Source organism: Coccidioides posadasii, chromosome 4 (assembly GCF_018416015.2).
Source record: "Coccidioides posadasii str. Silveira chromosome 4, complete sequence".
Classification (NCBI taxonomy): Eukaryota; Fungi; Ascomycota; class Eurotiomycetes; order Onygenales; family Onygenaceae; genus Coccidioides; species Coccidioides posadasii.
In genome coordinates this window covers 2,648,797-2,662,474 of record NC_089410.1, presented here as the reverse complement: position 1 = coordinate 2,662,474, position 13,678 = coordinate 2,648,797, and the positions used below count along the sequence as shown (strand labels likewise).

Genomic DNA, 13,678 nt, shown 5'->3' with positions numbered 1-13,678 from the left:
AAATACTTTAGTGTCTCCGCGAGCCAGAAGGATTCCATGCGATCGGCTTTAGGAGGGTCTGGTAAGGTACAATCGTCTAGTGCGGCGTGAGCAATGTCGGTAATAGTGTTTTCAACGATGGCATTGAACATCTTCCATGCTTTCTCCAGGAACGAAGGGTCGCCTGTGACACGATAGAGGACAAAAACAGATTCGATTGCTTCGGGCCTAAACACAGGTCGGGGAGTGTTAGCTTGGGAGTATATCTCGTGCTTCAAAGCATGGAATGAATGGACTTCTCAGTATATTTTGCTCTACCATACCTAAGGATGTACCTAGCGTCGCCAATTTTTGTTACCCCTGGAGGCAAATTTTTCGCTCGGATTTTTTGTTCGGCAGGCACGTTCCCGAAAGGATAAGCTCGATTGACTGCCTCATGCCACTTAGTTTCATTCCAAGGGCAGTTGTCTCGGTCTTCACATGGCACTGTGTGCATGATTTCTGGCATAATCCCTTGATTTGCTGTCTCGTAGGCCCAAACACAACCATTGGCCAATTTACGAGCTATATCTACTTCTTCGGGGTTGTTGAATATCTTCGCACCAATTGCAACCATACCGCCAGCAAAACAGCCTAGGTGCTGTGCTTCTCCATCGGCCTTTAGCTCAGAGAGGGGGATATTACCGTCGGCCCAGACGTTGCCTGGAAGTAAGATATCTTCTCCTCCTTTTGTCATGGGACGATACAAAATGTGACGTTTAATAGCTGCCATGGCATTCTGGTACAGCTTTCGATATTGTTTAGTAGCCCCTCCTAGTAGAATATGTTGCTAGAGGGCGGTTAGTAGTATAATGGACTAGAAACTGGAGAGATGCACACCTTTGGAAGGTACTCGTAGAGAGAGTCAGCCATACCGCCAATCGTGAAACCACCATAACGGGTGAAATCTAGCTTCCTTGTATTGATAACAACTGGCCACAGACCAGGAATTCGTGTTTGACTTTGGTGTTCTTCAAATATGTCCATGAGGCGCTGAGCTGCATCAAAATACCGTGGGTCGTTGGTTAGCTGGCTGAGTCGGGTGAACTCCAATGTCAGAGACCCTAGTTCAGCGGCCAGCGCAGAATCTTGGGGCTTCTGTGCAGCACCTTTCGCAGCAGCAATGAAATTTGGATGAGTAATGGGTATCCGGTTGGGCGTATCAAATGCTACATAAAGCATTTGGCCCAGCTCAATGGCTTTTGTTAGTAGGGATGGATATTTCTCTCCACTCAAGTCGTAAGCCGAGAGCAAACCACCAAGGTATCGGATTGTTGTCTCAAAGACACTGTATTCCTCTAAGGCGCAGCGACTAAAATTGACCTTAGCAATAGCTTGGACAGCTTCTTCAAACTCATCATGAAGACCAATAATCCAGAGAGTGTCTAATGGCATTGTCAGTGAGCTTTACACTCAATATGACCCCAGAATAGGCTCCAAACCAAGCGCATCAACCAAAGTGGCTGCCCATCCTCCAAATGGATTATGGGCTTCACCCGAAATGGGTTTAACCTCATCGCTCATCCATGCGCGTGTCTTATATCCTCTCCAAGCGTGTGTAAAGTTCCCCTTCACAGCGTCTAGGCGTCCTGTCCTCACCCTTCGTGCTTCACTGCTTTCCTCCCCAAATTTATGTTGTATCTTGGGGATACTGCTCGGGACAGGAGAAGGGATCGGAATCATAGACCGGACAGGGTGGCGTTGGGGAACACGGGCCCAAATGGTTTGATCATTATTGCTTTCCGAAAAAGAGTTACGGCGCGGTTCGTCGTCTACCACCACGGGTTTTTCGTTCGCATTTGGTAAGAAGACTGTGTGCTTGTGCAGGGCGGTCTGGGTGCTCCACAAGAAAAGCAGGCAGCTGGTCAACAGAGCAACAATTATTTTGCGCCTCGAAAATCGCAAGAAGGGCATCTTCCTCCAGTGTGAGACGCGTAGCCTTTGTTGAAGCAGACTGAGTATCTTTCTGTTGCGAATGATACCCTAATCAACCATGTCGATTCCGTTGCAATGAAACCCTGGTTAAAAAGGCAAATTGCTCCAAATTCCTGCCTTTTTTGTATCACTTTGTGTTCTCCTTTCACGTCTTCTCCTGTTTAAATTCCTAGATCAGACTTGACAGAGTGTTTTCATGCTCTCGATCATGGTTGTCACACAACCTGTTGGTTAGCTAGTTACTGTGCCTCTCTGGGTTCATGTGTGGCTGTTTGGCGATTGTGTGTTTCTCCACATTGGCCCTTCTCAGGAAAGAATCCCGGGTTTCATATCTGGTGGGTAGTCTAAACTGTCGCATGTTGAAGGCTGTTAACAGGTCATTATTACCCAGCTGTCCAAAACCAGCTTGCAATGCAGAAGAGAAAATATATACCAATGAAGCTTTGGGGTACAAATTCAAGTCCGTCAGGATGCTGATCACACTTCAAACCTTGTCGTGATGACTACAGAGTGCTTCAAACTCTCTGGACGCTGTACCTGCGCATCGCTATTGCTGGGTCACTTTGTCCAGATGTGAATCTTTTGCTGACTCTTCCATGACACATTGACACCTCCTTAAGCCTATTGCTTACTAGAGCCTTGGGATTTCCCTGTCCTGATTTACTGAGTTTGGTCGCTGCTCCAACCCAGTCTCCATCTCTACGCTATTTTGCGAATAATTTCACCAGACTACACGTTCTAATACAAATTTCTCTATTTCTCTATCCCAGGAAATGAACAGCACCAAATAAAAGAAATGTTCTTACACCTTTCTCATCATTTTTCAAATTCTTTAGTGATGTTGTGACCCTAGAGTTGGTTTCGTGGTTTCATGGTTTCATGGCTTTGTGGCTATGGAGCCTTCAGCCAGGCTGGACATTCTGTGCCTGTCACCAGCGGCGTGGTCAACTCTGGCATCTGGAAGCCTTGCAAGAGAAAGTCTTCAACTCCAAGCCTAAGTTGTTTCAGTCTTATCCCCCGTCTTTTCTTTCTTTAAAAAAAAAAAAAATCAAAATCAAAAAAATACAGGGAAATTGGGTATAGCCAACTCCGGAACCGGCATAAGCTCCTGGTCACATTGTGTGTCCATGGCTACAATGAAGTATATAGACACACCAGGAGCTTTGCAACCAACTGTTTGACCCGATCTTCTGAGAGCACCTGTCTCCGTCAGCCTTTTAAGGTCCCGGCTGGATCTCTTTCTTGATGATCTTTTACGTCGGATCTACTCCGGACTGCACATACCGAAAAATATGTGGCATTGGCCTGAATCTGTTGGTTACTTACACCCTGGATCATGCGCCGCATTTTTTACCCCACTTCCTGACCGCTGCGACTCTGGATGCTGAGTCCTAGGAAGGAACGTACACCTATGGTACTCTCTTCACTCCCACCCTTTTGTGTCTCTCTCCTGTCAATATGGAATCCATTTCTCGCTACCTCTCGCTACCGGATTTGATCTTTACTCATAATTTGAAGCGCCTATTTGTTAGCAACGTCCGTCAGCTGAACCTATAATTATAACACGGAGGCGATGGGCCCAAAGAAGAAATTAAGTCGAGAGAAAGAGCGTCGACTAGTAGACCAACACAATATTAAATTCGATGGACCAATCCAACCGTCAGAATGGCCGACTTCCTACGCGCAGATATTTAGAAAGGTCCGTGATATTGAGAAAGTGAGATCCGACGAGTATTGCTCTAGCCAGCGCAATGATCTGCTCGAAGCGCAGCGGAACAGAAACTTTAACAGGGCTAGTAATCTTGTGAATGCTGCTTATGAGTGTCGTATTTCCTCGCTAGATGAGGAGAACTGGAGGAGAAAAACTGAAGACTTTCTGTTGAAGCGATTCTCAAGCGACAGCAAGTGGTATGTATGGATAACGGGCTCTCCATACAACAGTCAAATACTAATAGAGAGTGTAACCTTTAAGCGAACTATGCCGCAAGTATCGCTGGATTTCCGAATTCCGAGTTGCAGCACCCTCCTTTGTGGCTCTCGAAACATTTCCTGACAGCGCTCGCAAGATTTGCCTGTGTTCTTACAACCAGACTGGTGTGGTAAACCGCGAGGTATGATGCGGTATGTTGATAGAGTTGTCGTGATGGTACGGCTAATAGTTGGGAAGACACTCAGAAAGCCGTTTGTCTGGCGGACAAATGCACCGGTTGTGCATGATGCAATCTCTGAGATTGGCACTAGGCAGCCAGATATCATAGTAGGGCTCAGCGAGACACCTGAGCTCAAGAATGCCTCGGAAGAATATCAGGGACTTGTATTCAGCCCTATCAAGGGGGAAGGTTGTGGTGTATTTCATTTCCTCATTCTGGAAGCGAAGTCGGAATCGGGTGGTCCCGGATTCTCTTCTGTCGAGATTCAGACAGCATTCCCTATCAAGACTGTACTCAATGTTCAAAAGGCGCTCAACGAAGCGACAGGAAATACAATACTTCCCCTGGTATGGTTCTTGGCGTATCAAGGAGACGAGTGGAGAGTTTATGCATGCTACCTTGATGGAGATAAAACGGTGAGTGTCATTTGTGGCTGATTTGCAAAATAGACAATCTCGAGAGGTCCTGACACCCGTTCCAGCGAGTAATCGATCTCTGGCACGGCACTATTCTGAGACATGACTGCGCTTTGCAACTGTTGCTCATCATTGATTTCATATGGGATTGGGCAAGAAACGTTTACCGGCGAGAGATTTTCCGCTGTTTGGGTATAGGCAATCGTGTCAATCAATTTACGGGAAGTTCTATTGAAAACGACATCTTTTTTGATTCCGACATTCTTGACGAAGGCAGTGATTTTGAGACAGAGAGTACTATGAATGCCGACGATTTAAGCGCCACCGCTTCAGGTGTGTTCGACATGTCTATTTCTCCTGTTGACGAATGCGACGATGCTAGAATCGAGAGTACCATCAGTACTCCAGATATAATCAATCTATCAACTCCTGCTAGAGATGATATAGATCTCATCACAGCAAATCCTGATGGTACACAACATCCAGCAAGCCATGCTCTCGATGTAGCCCCACATGCTGATATGTGCTTAGGTCGACATGAGGAGTCAAACGCCGGGCCGGTCATTAGAAATGCAAATCAAGTCTTTTTCTCCTTTCGCCATCTGATGTTACCTGAATCCCGCGACAGCCTGATTGAAATTCTCGCCGCAATCAAGCCTGGTGTCAGCATTATTGACAACGCCCGATATCTTCTAACTTTTTTGGATACTGAGTCGGCCGTGGTCGTGACAAGGTTGTTCGTCACCGATCTAGAAGAATTGTGGACAGAAACGCGTAGTGGGCGGTCAGAGTTGTTGGATGGCGCAGTAGTAGCCCATATTTCTTTCCGAACGTACTTTAGACCCACTGACTGGCATCTTGTAAGACAACTGTCTTGCATCACCGCTTCTTGCGAGGCCATCAATGCTTTGGCTAGCATTGTTTGGGATGGATTCTCTTCGTTGTGTCGTGAACTAGGACGGGCTCCCAAACCTACCCTGGATATAGCGCGGGACCTCAGGTTACTATTCGGGGCTGACTCTGCTGGGGCTGCTGCTGTGAATCTATGTTTATCTCTACAGTTTGCCGAAGGTCATTACCGATGGATTAAGGAAACCAGGCAAAGCTCGAATGCTCTCTGGGTCGCCCTCGAAGAACATATCCCAGGTATACCTCTATCTTCCATATCCTTTCATTCGAGTACCGTGAGCATAGTGGTACATGATTCATGTGCGATTGATACGCTGGACCAGTTCGAAAGGTTTGGCATGGCAACGCGATCTGACGGCGCTATCATCCTGAAAAGACCTATAGCATGGCTCCAGAGTTGCCCAAAGTATTGTTTGGTTGTCTTTGACAACTCCGACATCGAGGACCCAGATAATGTTCGTCACAAGCTTTTACAAGTGCTTTCCAATAAAGGGTTGTATTTGGAGAATGGCTATCGTAAAGAAGAAGCAGACCAAGAGGCTTTGGAGCTCTGGCTGGAGAACTACATCAGCTAGATCGATCGAGACTCAGGCACTTGGGATTGATTAGTTAGGTGGTTACGATGTGATGGAAGCCTGAAGGATTTTTACTGGTTCTTTACATGTTGACGCGAATAATAATAGCATATGGGGAAAACTACGTAGTACTCCGTACTGTTGGGCTTATTCTCGTAGTGGGTTGAGCAAGAAGCGCCTTCAATGATTTCAAGGATATTAACGGCATGTACGGAGTATATACCTTGTAACTTACCAGTGTAGTTCCCGTGCGTTGCTAATGCCACATTCTTTCGTTAGGTTAGTTAATAAGCTACGGAGTAATGTGAAAAAGGAAAAACCCGCTGGTGAGGTAAAAGGTGAATCCGCGTTAACTAAGTGGACCTTACCCAACTACCCTCTCATATTAAAAGGTTTAATATCACCAGAAACAGTTGTGTCGGTCATATCTCACAACCACAACTGCCTTTTGAAGAACAGAAACATCTGCTTCAAGGCGCATGCTGTTTTGAACTGTGAACTGATAACTGATGAACCCTCCATCATCCTTCCTGCGGGCACATATTGCTGGAAAAACGCATATTTCGATCTCCGATAATTCATCAGGATATGGAATATTCCGATCCCCATGTCTGCTTTCAGGCACCATAGCCTTTGGGTCAAATTTTGACCCAGGAGGGTAGAGTAGGCAAAAATATTGCTTGCCGCTGGGTAAAAGATGTACTTTAAGCTTCAGAGCCAATTCAAATATGTCTGTCAAACAATCCATCAAGTCTTTTTTTTTATGGTTGTCTAGTTCCCAGTCCCCAGATTCGCCATTGGAAAACGGAGAGAGCGCCGTAGCCAGGCGGTCTGCTAGATGCTCTGCCCGCAGAGGAATAATGACTTCTTGATATTCTTTACTTTCAAAGAGACTCTTGTGAGCAGCAAGGTCTAGATTTTGCACCGATGACTGCGTGCCTGTGTGCTGGAACGTCAGTGACCTGGAAGATGAAACAACGGGCCGGAGCACATCACAGTTCTCAGGACATACCCATTAGCAATAGATGGCGTCGATACATGTCGAGCAAGAGCGGAGGGTGTTCAAAATCATGCCCAAATACCCAATCACACAGTGCGGCAGCAGTAATCGCATGAACAATAGTTCTCAGACCGAGATATTGCAGGTCGACAGTCAACTTTCCGGGAGAGCCCATTTGGCTACAATCCACATCAAGACTTCGGGCCAAAAGAGTCCTTGATTCACCCCTATCCTTGAGGTTGATTAAATGCATTTTTGGGCAGGCATCAAAAGCAAATAAAATTTGTCGCATTTCACCTTCAATTTCTTGCATGAGCTCCTCAACAGTACTTTCTCGGGGACTGTAATCACTTCGCGCGCGCAGCCCTGCGAAAGAGGCGGATATTCGTGTCTGTTGAAGCGCACGCTCCAGAGCGAGTATCCTCTCTTCTTGGTACACTACCTTGTTAGCGATGTTTCCTCGTTCTGGGTCTATCTCAGCTATCGTGCACTTTAGCGCCTTTATCTTTTGCACTGCTTCGTCATGTTTCTCTCGGGTTGTTGCTAAATTTCCGAGAGCTGCATCGCGCAGCTTCTTTGCGTCCTCTAGTTGCACTTGCATAGTGTTGAGATCCTTTTGAAGCCGCATTAGTTCCATTTTATACTCATCTGATGTTAACAATATCAGCGTCGGCCCATGTTCCTGATATCCCCACTACATACGATGGGTTGGATTCATTTGCTCACGCTCTAGCTCTCGGCGGCTGTCAACATTTCTACTTTGTGGACTCCGGCCATTCTCAGTTGTGCTGTAGGCTTCTTGGCTATCTGGTACAGATAGCTCCCTGTGAAGGCGTGATCCGAGGACTTGGTATGCACTTCTTCCGCGCGTGATGGGTAGTTGGGTAGCTTTTTCTGGGGGAGCCTTTCGAAAATCAGTTTTGTCAACAAATTATGGTTTAATTATTTAGATGGCTTCAAACCTTCTCTCCCAGGGCCAGCTGTGTTTCGGCGTATGGTCTTTCGCTCTTTTCAGTCTTAGTGCTGCGTTTCCGCTTAACCTTATTTGGTGTGGGAGTTTCGGACATCGATCGCACAGCAGACATGCTTCGAGTCACGATGTTTGCATGGGGCCTCAGATGTGCACGCAGTTCTGCCCGTTTAGGGGTGTTCCGGAGACGACGGCCATCAGACTGGAGAATTGAGGCAGTATGCTGGCTCTTCAGCTCTCCCGCAAATCTCTTCACTTCTTCATGGTCTATATCTTTCAAAACCTTACTCCCTCTTGTGAGAAGTGTTCCCCGCCGGATTCCGTGGGCGTGCTCGTTCTGAATTTCCTGCAGTTTCTCTGAAATTCTGCCAATGGCGAAATTTTTACCGCGTGAACGTTGGAGACACGACTTGATCTCTTCCCGTATGGCCCTACTGTCCGTTATTTCTCTGTCATACAGGAGGTGGTCTAAGCAACCGATGAGGTGGTGTTTGTCTATCTCGTCCCATTGCGGCTCTTTGTTTTTTCGCGCGGAGTTCTTCTTGCGGCCCATATCCGACACCAAGTATAAAAGCCTTAAGATCGTTTCAAAGCAATCACTCCGGGTTTAGGGAAAGAGGAGAGAACAGGAGGAGAATAGTAGCTGCAGTTTAAGCCCTCGGTCCACCGTTGAACTCCTGGGTAATCAGCTTGCTAAATAAGGGCAAAATACGGATATAGTACCAAAATTCAATGGGGGATCCCGGATGATTCTCTGTTGCACAGCCTATTGCACCTTAAGCGCCGGGAAAGTCGAATGCAATCTTATTGGCTAAGGGATTGAAATCCATGTCAAGAGTCGAGATGTTCCGATTCAACACGCCCAATGAGCACCCCAGACCGCGTTTATCCATTTCCATATCCAGGCTGATGCAGCCAGCGCTTTGCCACTATGGCTGGCTTTTCTCGTATATCGGCGGACTGGCAACAGGGACCCCTGCCCGATGGTGCGATAATGTTGAACGTCTGAAGTGACCATACGTATATAGAGCCTACGCCCACGAAGGCACTTAAGACTGCCTTTTTCAACTCTACTTTCAGAACTCCAGACTGTCGGATCTAATGATGTTAGACGTGCAGCCGGACGGTTTTGGCCCAATGGAAGGCGTTGTAGCCCCGCAGCCACGGGAGCCTCAACCAGTATCGTTCTCTCGTGCTGAAACAGAAGACATCGCAGAAGCCCAATCGAGTGAAGCCCGGTTAACCCATAGAGACTTTATTGTTGGTGTTGATTTTGGAACAACTTATTCATCCGTCTCGGTTCTCTGCGTTCCGAAAGGTGACGCTGGTGACATCGCGGTCCGAAAGGACGAAATCGTCAATATTTCGAATTACCCGAACGCGCCATCACATCACAACGAGAGCCGCGTTGACGTGCCCACCGAGTCCTGGTACACAAAAAGATCGCCATATTGCAACCCAGTATACCATGATGAAGTCAACGACGTTGACGCCTCCGACGACGCTGAAGCGTCCGACGACGAAGGTAACAATATTGTCGACTCGGATACTATGGACATTGATGAGGTTGATGACGAGGAGGACGAGCGTAAGTCATTGTACTGGGGATATGAAGTTCGGCAAGCAATTAGACAGCACTGCGAACCCAACAATCTCGCAAGCCCTATCCACAGGTTTAAGTTGCTTCTTGACAGGGGTGAACTTACCAGAACAATTCGAGAAGAACTTGCGCCAACCGTGCAAACCCTTAAGGAGCGGAAGATCATTAAGGGGGAGATTGATCTGATTGCAGACTTCCTAACAAAATTGTTTTCCCACACCAAACACCAAATGCGTCGACAGTACCAATACGAGGGAACCGAGTCTATAAAATTTGTCTTGTGCATTCCTGCCATATGGTCTCAAAAGGCATGCCGTGTCATGCAAACGGCAATGACTACAGCGCTTCAAAGAGTAGAGTTCATCACGGAAGCTTTTCATGATGTTGACAACCTCCTCATTGTCCATGAACCGGAAGCGGCAGCATTTTATGTGTTGGCAGAATCTAGAGATATTGAGGTCATCCGTCTCTTCTTATCCTCGAATGTCTTACGGAGACTGACACTAGCGAACTACTAGTTGGGCGAAGCGTTTGTCCTCCTCGATGCCGGTGGCGGGACTGTTGACGCTGTCACGTACAAGGTGACAAGTACCTTACCTCTAAAACTTGAAAGAGAAGCAGGAACCCCAGGTGGTGAGTTCTAAGGCAGTCATTAACAGCTGGATGATTTCTGACACACTGGGACAATCAATAGGCGCCCTCTGTGGGTCCAGCTATCTTAACGAGAACTTTAGTAGACTGATCAGGGATCGTTTGGCCGGTGAATACTACTTGATTGACAATGGATACCCGGTAGAAAGGAAAATAGATTTCATCCTCGAGGAGTTTGAGAATAGGGTGAAAAGAACATTTAACCCTAGAGAAAAACGCAAAATAGAGGTTTTTATGTTTGATGGGCTGAGGGAAAATACGGAAAAGAAATTTAGACCGCACGAGATGCGCGTTGACATGTAAGTAAGCCGAGCTATCTCTAATACCATAGCAACTCCACAGGCAAGGACCCGACTAAACGATGGCTTCGTCTCTGGGACCTAAGGAAAGACATGCTGTCGATTTTCAATCCGTGTCTCGAACAAATATCGCGGCTCATGCTGCAACAAATTGAGCAGGCAGAAGCCCATCAGGTTTTTGTTACGGTAGTTAACACATGCGGAATATCTACTGGCTGTGATTCAAACTAACCCACTGCGCAGAAAGTGTTACTCATTGGCGGGTTTGCCGCATCTCCTGCCCTTGAGTACCATCTGAGGAAAGAGCTTAGACAGTTCTCCAACAGACGTAACCGTCAAGTGGGGATACTGGCGCCGAGGCTGCGGTAAGCTCTTCTCGTCTTCCCTCAAGGACTGAAATGATTTGCCAAACTGATAGAAGGGACTTACAGCGGAGCAGCTGTGGCCTCTGGTGCTGTACTATGGGCAATGAAGAACAATGAAGATGATCTCGAGCGTGAGATATATTGCAGTTATGGATTGTTACGCACAGAGCCTTACGATCCAGAATTTTATCCAGCGCATAAATCCCAATCTAGAAGGAAGAGGCGGGACAAATATGATAATGAGTTCTATATTAAGAACACCATATATTGGTTTTTTAACAAGGTCAGCAACCTTACTCATGGCGTGCTACTATGAATTACGTCTAATTAAGCATGTTATAGGGGAAGGTTATTAAACCCAATGACTGTGAGACCATTATCGTCACACATTATTTTCCGACGAGACCCTCTCAGAAATTCCTTTGCGAAGAAATCCTCTATGTGTCTGACAAAAATCACGAATCTCACTATGAGCGGGGTCATGAAAAGAATAAAGGCAAGATATTAAAAGCCCGGAATGAACCAATTCCTTCACGATTGGCGTAGGCTGACATGACCCCGAATGGCAGGCTATGAAGAAGCGGGCAAGATTGTTGTGGATATGACATTTTTGAAAACAGAGGGCCACATCCAGCCTATCGTGCCGCCTGAGCCAAACGCCCGGAAACATTATCGAGTAACCTTCGATCTCGTTCTAACAATTAGCGGTAGAAATTTGAATTGCGAGGCGCGGTATCCTTGCGGGGCTTCTGACAAATATGCCATTAGGCAGAAAGCGCGTATTTGCGTTGCATCGGCGTTCTTGAAGGAAATGGAAGATGGTGGCTAGCTGTCGAACACCCAAATCGCTTGAGGTTCAGGAACTGCAAAGGACAACTCCGTATATCAGGTTTTAGCATTTATAGGCCCTCGTTAATCTTGAATTTGCCCGTAACCCCCATTGTTTATTTATTCTTTTCCATTGATCAAATGAAATCACAATACCCTCACCTTGTTCAGCTGCGTTCAACCTGACCAATCAATAACTGTTTTGCTATTTGGTCTGCACTTCAATTGATAGTTCTAAAGTAGCTGCTAGGTAACATGTACTGGTTATGTATCAGGCTATCTGCTCAATATTCAACTGTCACTACAAAATGGTACATAGGACGGAGATCATGAAACATAAGTACCAAGAGAAGTCATAAATAACTGTTATGATGCCGTTGTGCCAACAAAAACTAGTTCTGATTAAACAGATGGATATTTTGAATATATCAAGAAGAGGAAAATAGAATCTATATGTGAAACTGGAAGCCATAAGGGGTGAAAAAATCATCGTATTCCCATTTCCAAGTCGGGTTCTCTTATCCTGCCCGAGCGTCCACTATTCCCAGGTTGGCCGTCGTCTCGCGGTATATGCGCGTGCTCCGGCCGCCTTGGTTGATTCATTCTAGGGGTAGTCTGCCCTGATCCAGGCTGGACGCCATCTCCCATCTCTATGGTGCCTTGATTTTGACGCTTCAAATTTTGCTTGCCTTTCTCCTTGAGATACTTCTCGAGCAAAACGGCATTTCTTGTATTGCATTTGTATAATGCGTCCGCGAGATCGCCAACAAAAGGCACTAGTCCGATAGCAAAATCAAAAGCAACATTGAGGAGCATATGTAAGTATAGGCTTCCGGGAAGTCCGCCGTCAATATTGCTGCAACTCCTGACAACCATAAGGGCGAGTACCATGTCAAGAGCGTCACCGAAACTAGAGGTTGTCAGATAATCTGCATGCAAAAAAAAAAAAAAAAAAAAAAAAAAGGTGAAACATACGCTGGCACCAGAGCGATAACACTGCTCCAGCCAAATTTTATTCCACAGCAATTGCACAGACACAAGTCTAGCCTATATGCACGGCGTTTCACCTTGGTGAGAACCTTTGCATCGTTTTCCGAGATGCCCTCCGGGGCAGCCTTGCGTCGTCTTCTGGTCGTTGGTCGGCCGAGGAGGTTGGTCGCTGAGACTTCTTCAAAATAGGGGTCCTGAAGTTGGGTCAGGACGGGCAGCCAAATAATTCAGGGGGTCAAAGATAATATGTGCTTACTTCTTGTCCAAACCGATTCTCTGCGGACTCCTTCAGGACTTTCTTCGAAAGAGCGCCTGCAATTTTGGCTGCCATGCGGAGCAGTTGATAGGAGTAAAACGAGGTCGAAGAATCTGCAGAATGAAATGGCAATGCAGCTGGTCACAGACACCTAATTTAATATAATATGAAAAAAGGAAACAAAGGTTAAGGAAGTACTCTGTAGGAAAGAATGGCGCCTTGGACCTGAAAGGAATAGGATGGAGTTAAATAATAGTTAGCAGGCTCTGAATAGAGAGTGAAAAGGTATAAATGACTAGTCCGGAGGCTTTCATTAGTTATTGACTCCTGGTTCTGGTGATCAGAAGTGACATATGACCAGTCAACAGCATGGAGTGTATTCCTTTCCCCTCAGCGGCTAAACTGCCAGGCTGCCAGGGATGTCCGTATTGATTTATAATTAAATTGTCTCGAATCCATCTTCGCTGTCGCTGTCTGTTCGCTTCCCTGTTTCGTCCGGATTCACGGACGGCGGCAAGCTGTTCCCAATCGCTGTCGAGAACTGCGAAATGCACGTCATCCTGCATTTGCTTGGCTGACTAAAGCCATCTCACTAGCCATAGCACCGCCACGGTTGCTTCGGCCAGCCACAGCCGCAGCCACGGGCGGCGCCAGCATCATCGTCGATCGACAACAAAGCAGCAGAGGAAGCTCCGTGTCAGGTAAGCTCGCTCTCT

The 13,678-nt window shown here is 46.6% G+C and overlaps 7 protein-coding genes across 7 annotated transcripts; 4 read left to right on the top strand and 3 right to left on the bottom strand.

Moving 5' to 3' along the window:
- Nucleotides 1–37: 37 nt before the first annotated feature.
- D8B26_007719 (uncharacterized protein) lies at nucleotides 38–1,701 on the bottom strand (the record flags this gene model as incomplete). Its single annotated transcript, XM_066125618.1, has 3 exons — nucleotides 38–808; nucleotides 859–1,403; nucleotides 1,461–1,701. The coding sequence occupies 3 exons, from the start codon at nucleotides 1,699–1,701 to the stop codon at nucleotides 254–256; spliced, it is 1,341 nt and encodes a 446-aa protein (XP_065981702.1). The 3' UTR covers nucleotides 38–253.
- Nucleotides 1,702–2,855: 1,154 nt separating this feature from the next.
- Nucleotides 2,856–6,222, top strand: D8B26_007718 (uncharacterized protein). Its single transcript, XM_066125617.1, has 5 exons — nucleotides 2,856–3,367; nucleotides 3,472–3,861; nucleotides 3,926–4,064; nucleotides 4,121–4,519; nucleotides 4,585–6,222. The coding sequence occupies exons 2-5, from the start codon at nucleotides 3,527–3,529 to the stop codon at nucleotides 6,001–6,003; spliced, it is 2,292 nt and encodes a 763-aa protein (XP_065981701.1). The 5' UTR covers nucleotides 2,856–3,367; nucleotides 3,472–3,526; the 3' UTR covers nucleotides 6,004–6,222.
- A 112-nt stretch (nucleotides 6,223–6,334) lies between these two features.
- Nucleotides 6,335–9,011, bottom strand: D8B26_007717 (uncharacterized protein). The gene is made up of 4 exons (XM_066125616.1): nucleotides 7,966–9,011; nucleotides 7,706–7,907; nucleotides 7,016–7,651; nucleotides 6,335–6,942 (listed from the first exon to the last, which is right to left on the bottom strand). Exons 1-4 carry the CDS (start codon nucleotides 8,524–8,526, stop codon nucleotides 6,404–6,406), a joined length of 1,938 nt encoding a protein of 645 aa, XP_065981700.1. The 5' UTR covers nucleotides 8,527–9,011; the 3' UTR covers nucleotides 6,335–6,403.
- A 63-nt stretch (nucleotides 9,012–9,074) lies between these two features.
- On the top strand, nucleotides 9,075–10,527 carry D8B26_007716 (uncharacterized protein; the record flags this gene model as incomplete). The annotated part of the gene is made up of 3 exons (XM_003067211.2): nucleotides 9,075–10,031; nucleotides 10,092–10,206; nucleotides 10,268–10,527. The coding sequence occupies 3 exons, from the start codon at nucleotides 9,075–9,077 to the stop codon at nucleotides 10,525–10,527; spliced, it is 1,332 nt and encodes a 443-aa protein (XP_003067257.2).
- An 89-nt stretch (nucleotides 10,528–10,616) lies between these two features.
- On the top strand, nucleotides 10,617–11,434 carry D8B26_007715 (uncharacterized protein; the record flags this gene model as incomplete). The annotated part of the gene is made up of 4 exons (XM_066125615.1): nucleotides 10,617–10,709; nucleotides 10,767–10,888; nucleotides 10,955–11,171; nucleotides 11,231–11,434. The coding sequence occupies 4 exons, from the start codon at nucleotides 10,617–10,619 to the stop codon at nucleotides 11,432–11,434; spliced, it is 636 nt and encodes a 211-aa protein (XP_065981699.1).
- A 16-nt stretch (nucleotides 11,435–11,450) lies between these two features.
- Nucleotides 11,451–11,879, top strand: D8B26_007714 (uncharacterized protein; the record flags this gene model as incomplete). The annotated part of the gene is made up of 1 exon (XM_066125614.1): nucleotides 11,451–11,879. The coding sequence occupies one exon, from the start codon at nucleotides 11,451–11,453 to the stop codon at nucleotides 11,715–11,717; it is 267 nt and encodes an 88-aa protein (XP_065981698.1). The 3' UTR covers nucleotides 11,718–11,879.
- A 181-nt stretch (nucleotides 11,880–12,060) lies between these two features.
- On the bottom strand, nucleotides 12,061–13,481 carry D8B26_007713 (uncharacterized protein). The gene is made up of 3 exons (XM_003067210.2): nucleotides 12,963–13,481; nucleotides 12,692–12,900; nucleotides 12,061–12,626 (listed from the first exon to the last, which is right to left on the bottom strand). The coding sequence occupies exons 1-3, from the start codon at nucleotides 13,035–13,037 to the stop codon at nucleotides 12,203–12,205; spliced, it is 708 nt and encodes a 235-aa protein (XP_003067256.1). The 5' UTR covers nucleotides 13,038–13,481; the 3' UTR covers nucleotides 12,061–12,202.
- Between the last annotated feature and the right edge of the window lie 197 nt (nucleotides 13,482–13,678).

Excerpts from the sequence above, each read along its gene's own strand:
- D8B26_007718 (XM_066125617.1), top strand. The coding sequence starts at position 3,527 with ATGGGCCCAAAGAAGAAATTAAGTCGAGAGAAAGAGCGTCGACTAGTA. Across the intron at positions 4,065-4,120 it reads CTGGTGTGGTAAACCGCGAG|ACACTCAGAAAGCCGTTTGT; the intron begins GTATGATGCGGT and ends ATAGTTGGGAAG. Across the intron at positions 4,520-4,584 it reads ACCTTGATGGAGATAAAACG|CGAGTAATCGATCTCTGGCA; the intron begins GTGAGTGTCATT and ends CACCCGTTCCAG.
- D8B26_007717 (XM_066125616.1), bottom strand. The coding sequence starts at position 8,526 with ATGGGCCGCAAGAAGAACTCCGCGCGAAAAAACAAAGAGCCGCAATGG. Across the intron at positions 7,908-7,965 it reads AGCTGGCCCTGGGAGAGAAG|GCTCCCCCAGAAAAAGCTAC; the intron begins GTTTGAAGCCAT and ends GATTTTCGAAAG. Across the intron at positions 7,652-7,705 it reads GCAAATGAATCCAACCCATC|ATGAGTATAAAATGGAACTA; the intron begins GTATGTAGTGGG and ends TGTTAACATCAG.
- D8B26_007713 (XM_003067210.2), bottom strand. The coding sequence starts at position 13,037 with ATGGCAGCCAAAATTGCAGGCGCTCTTTCGAAGAAAGTCCTGAAGGAG. Across the intron at positions 12,901-12,962 it reads AGAATCGGTTTGGACAAGAA|GACCCCTATTTTGAAGAAGT; the intron begins GTAAGCACATAT and ends ACCCAACTTCAG. Across the intron at positions 12,627-12,691 it reads GTTATCGCTCTGGTGCCAGC|TTTCGGTGACGCTCTTGACA; the intron begins GTATGTTTCACC and ends GACAACCTCTAG.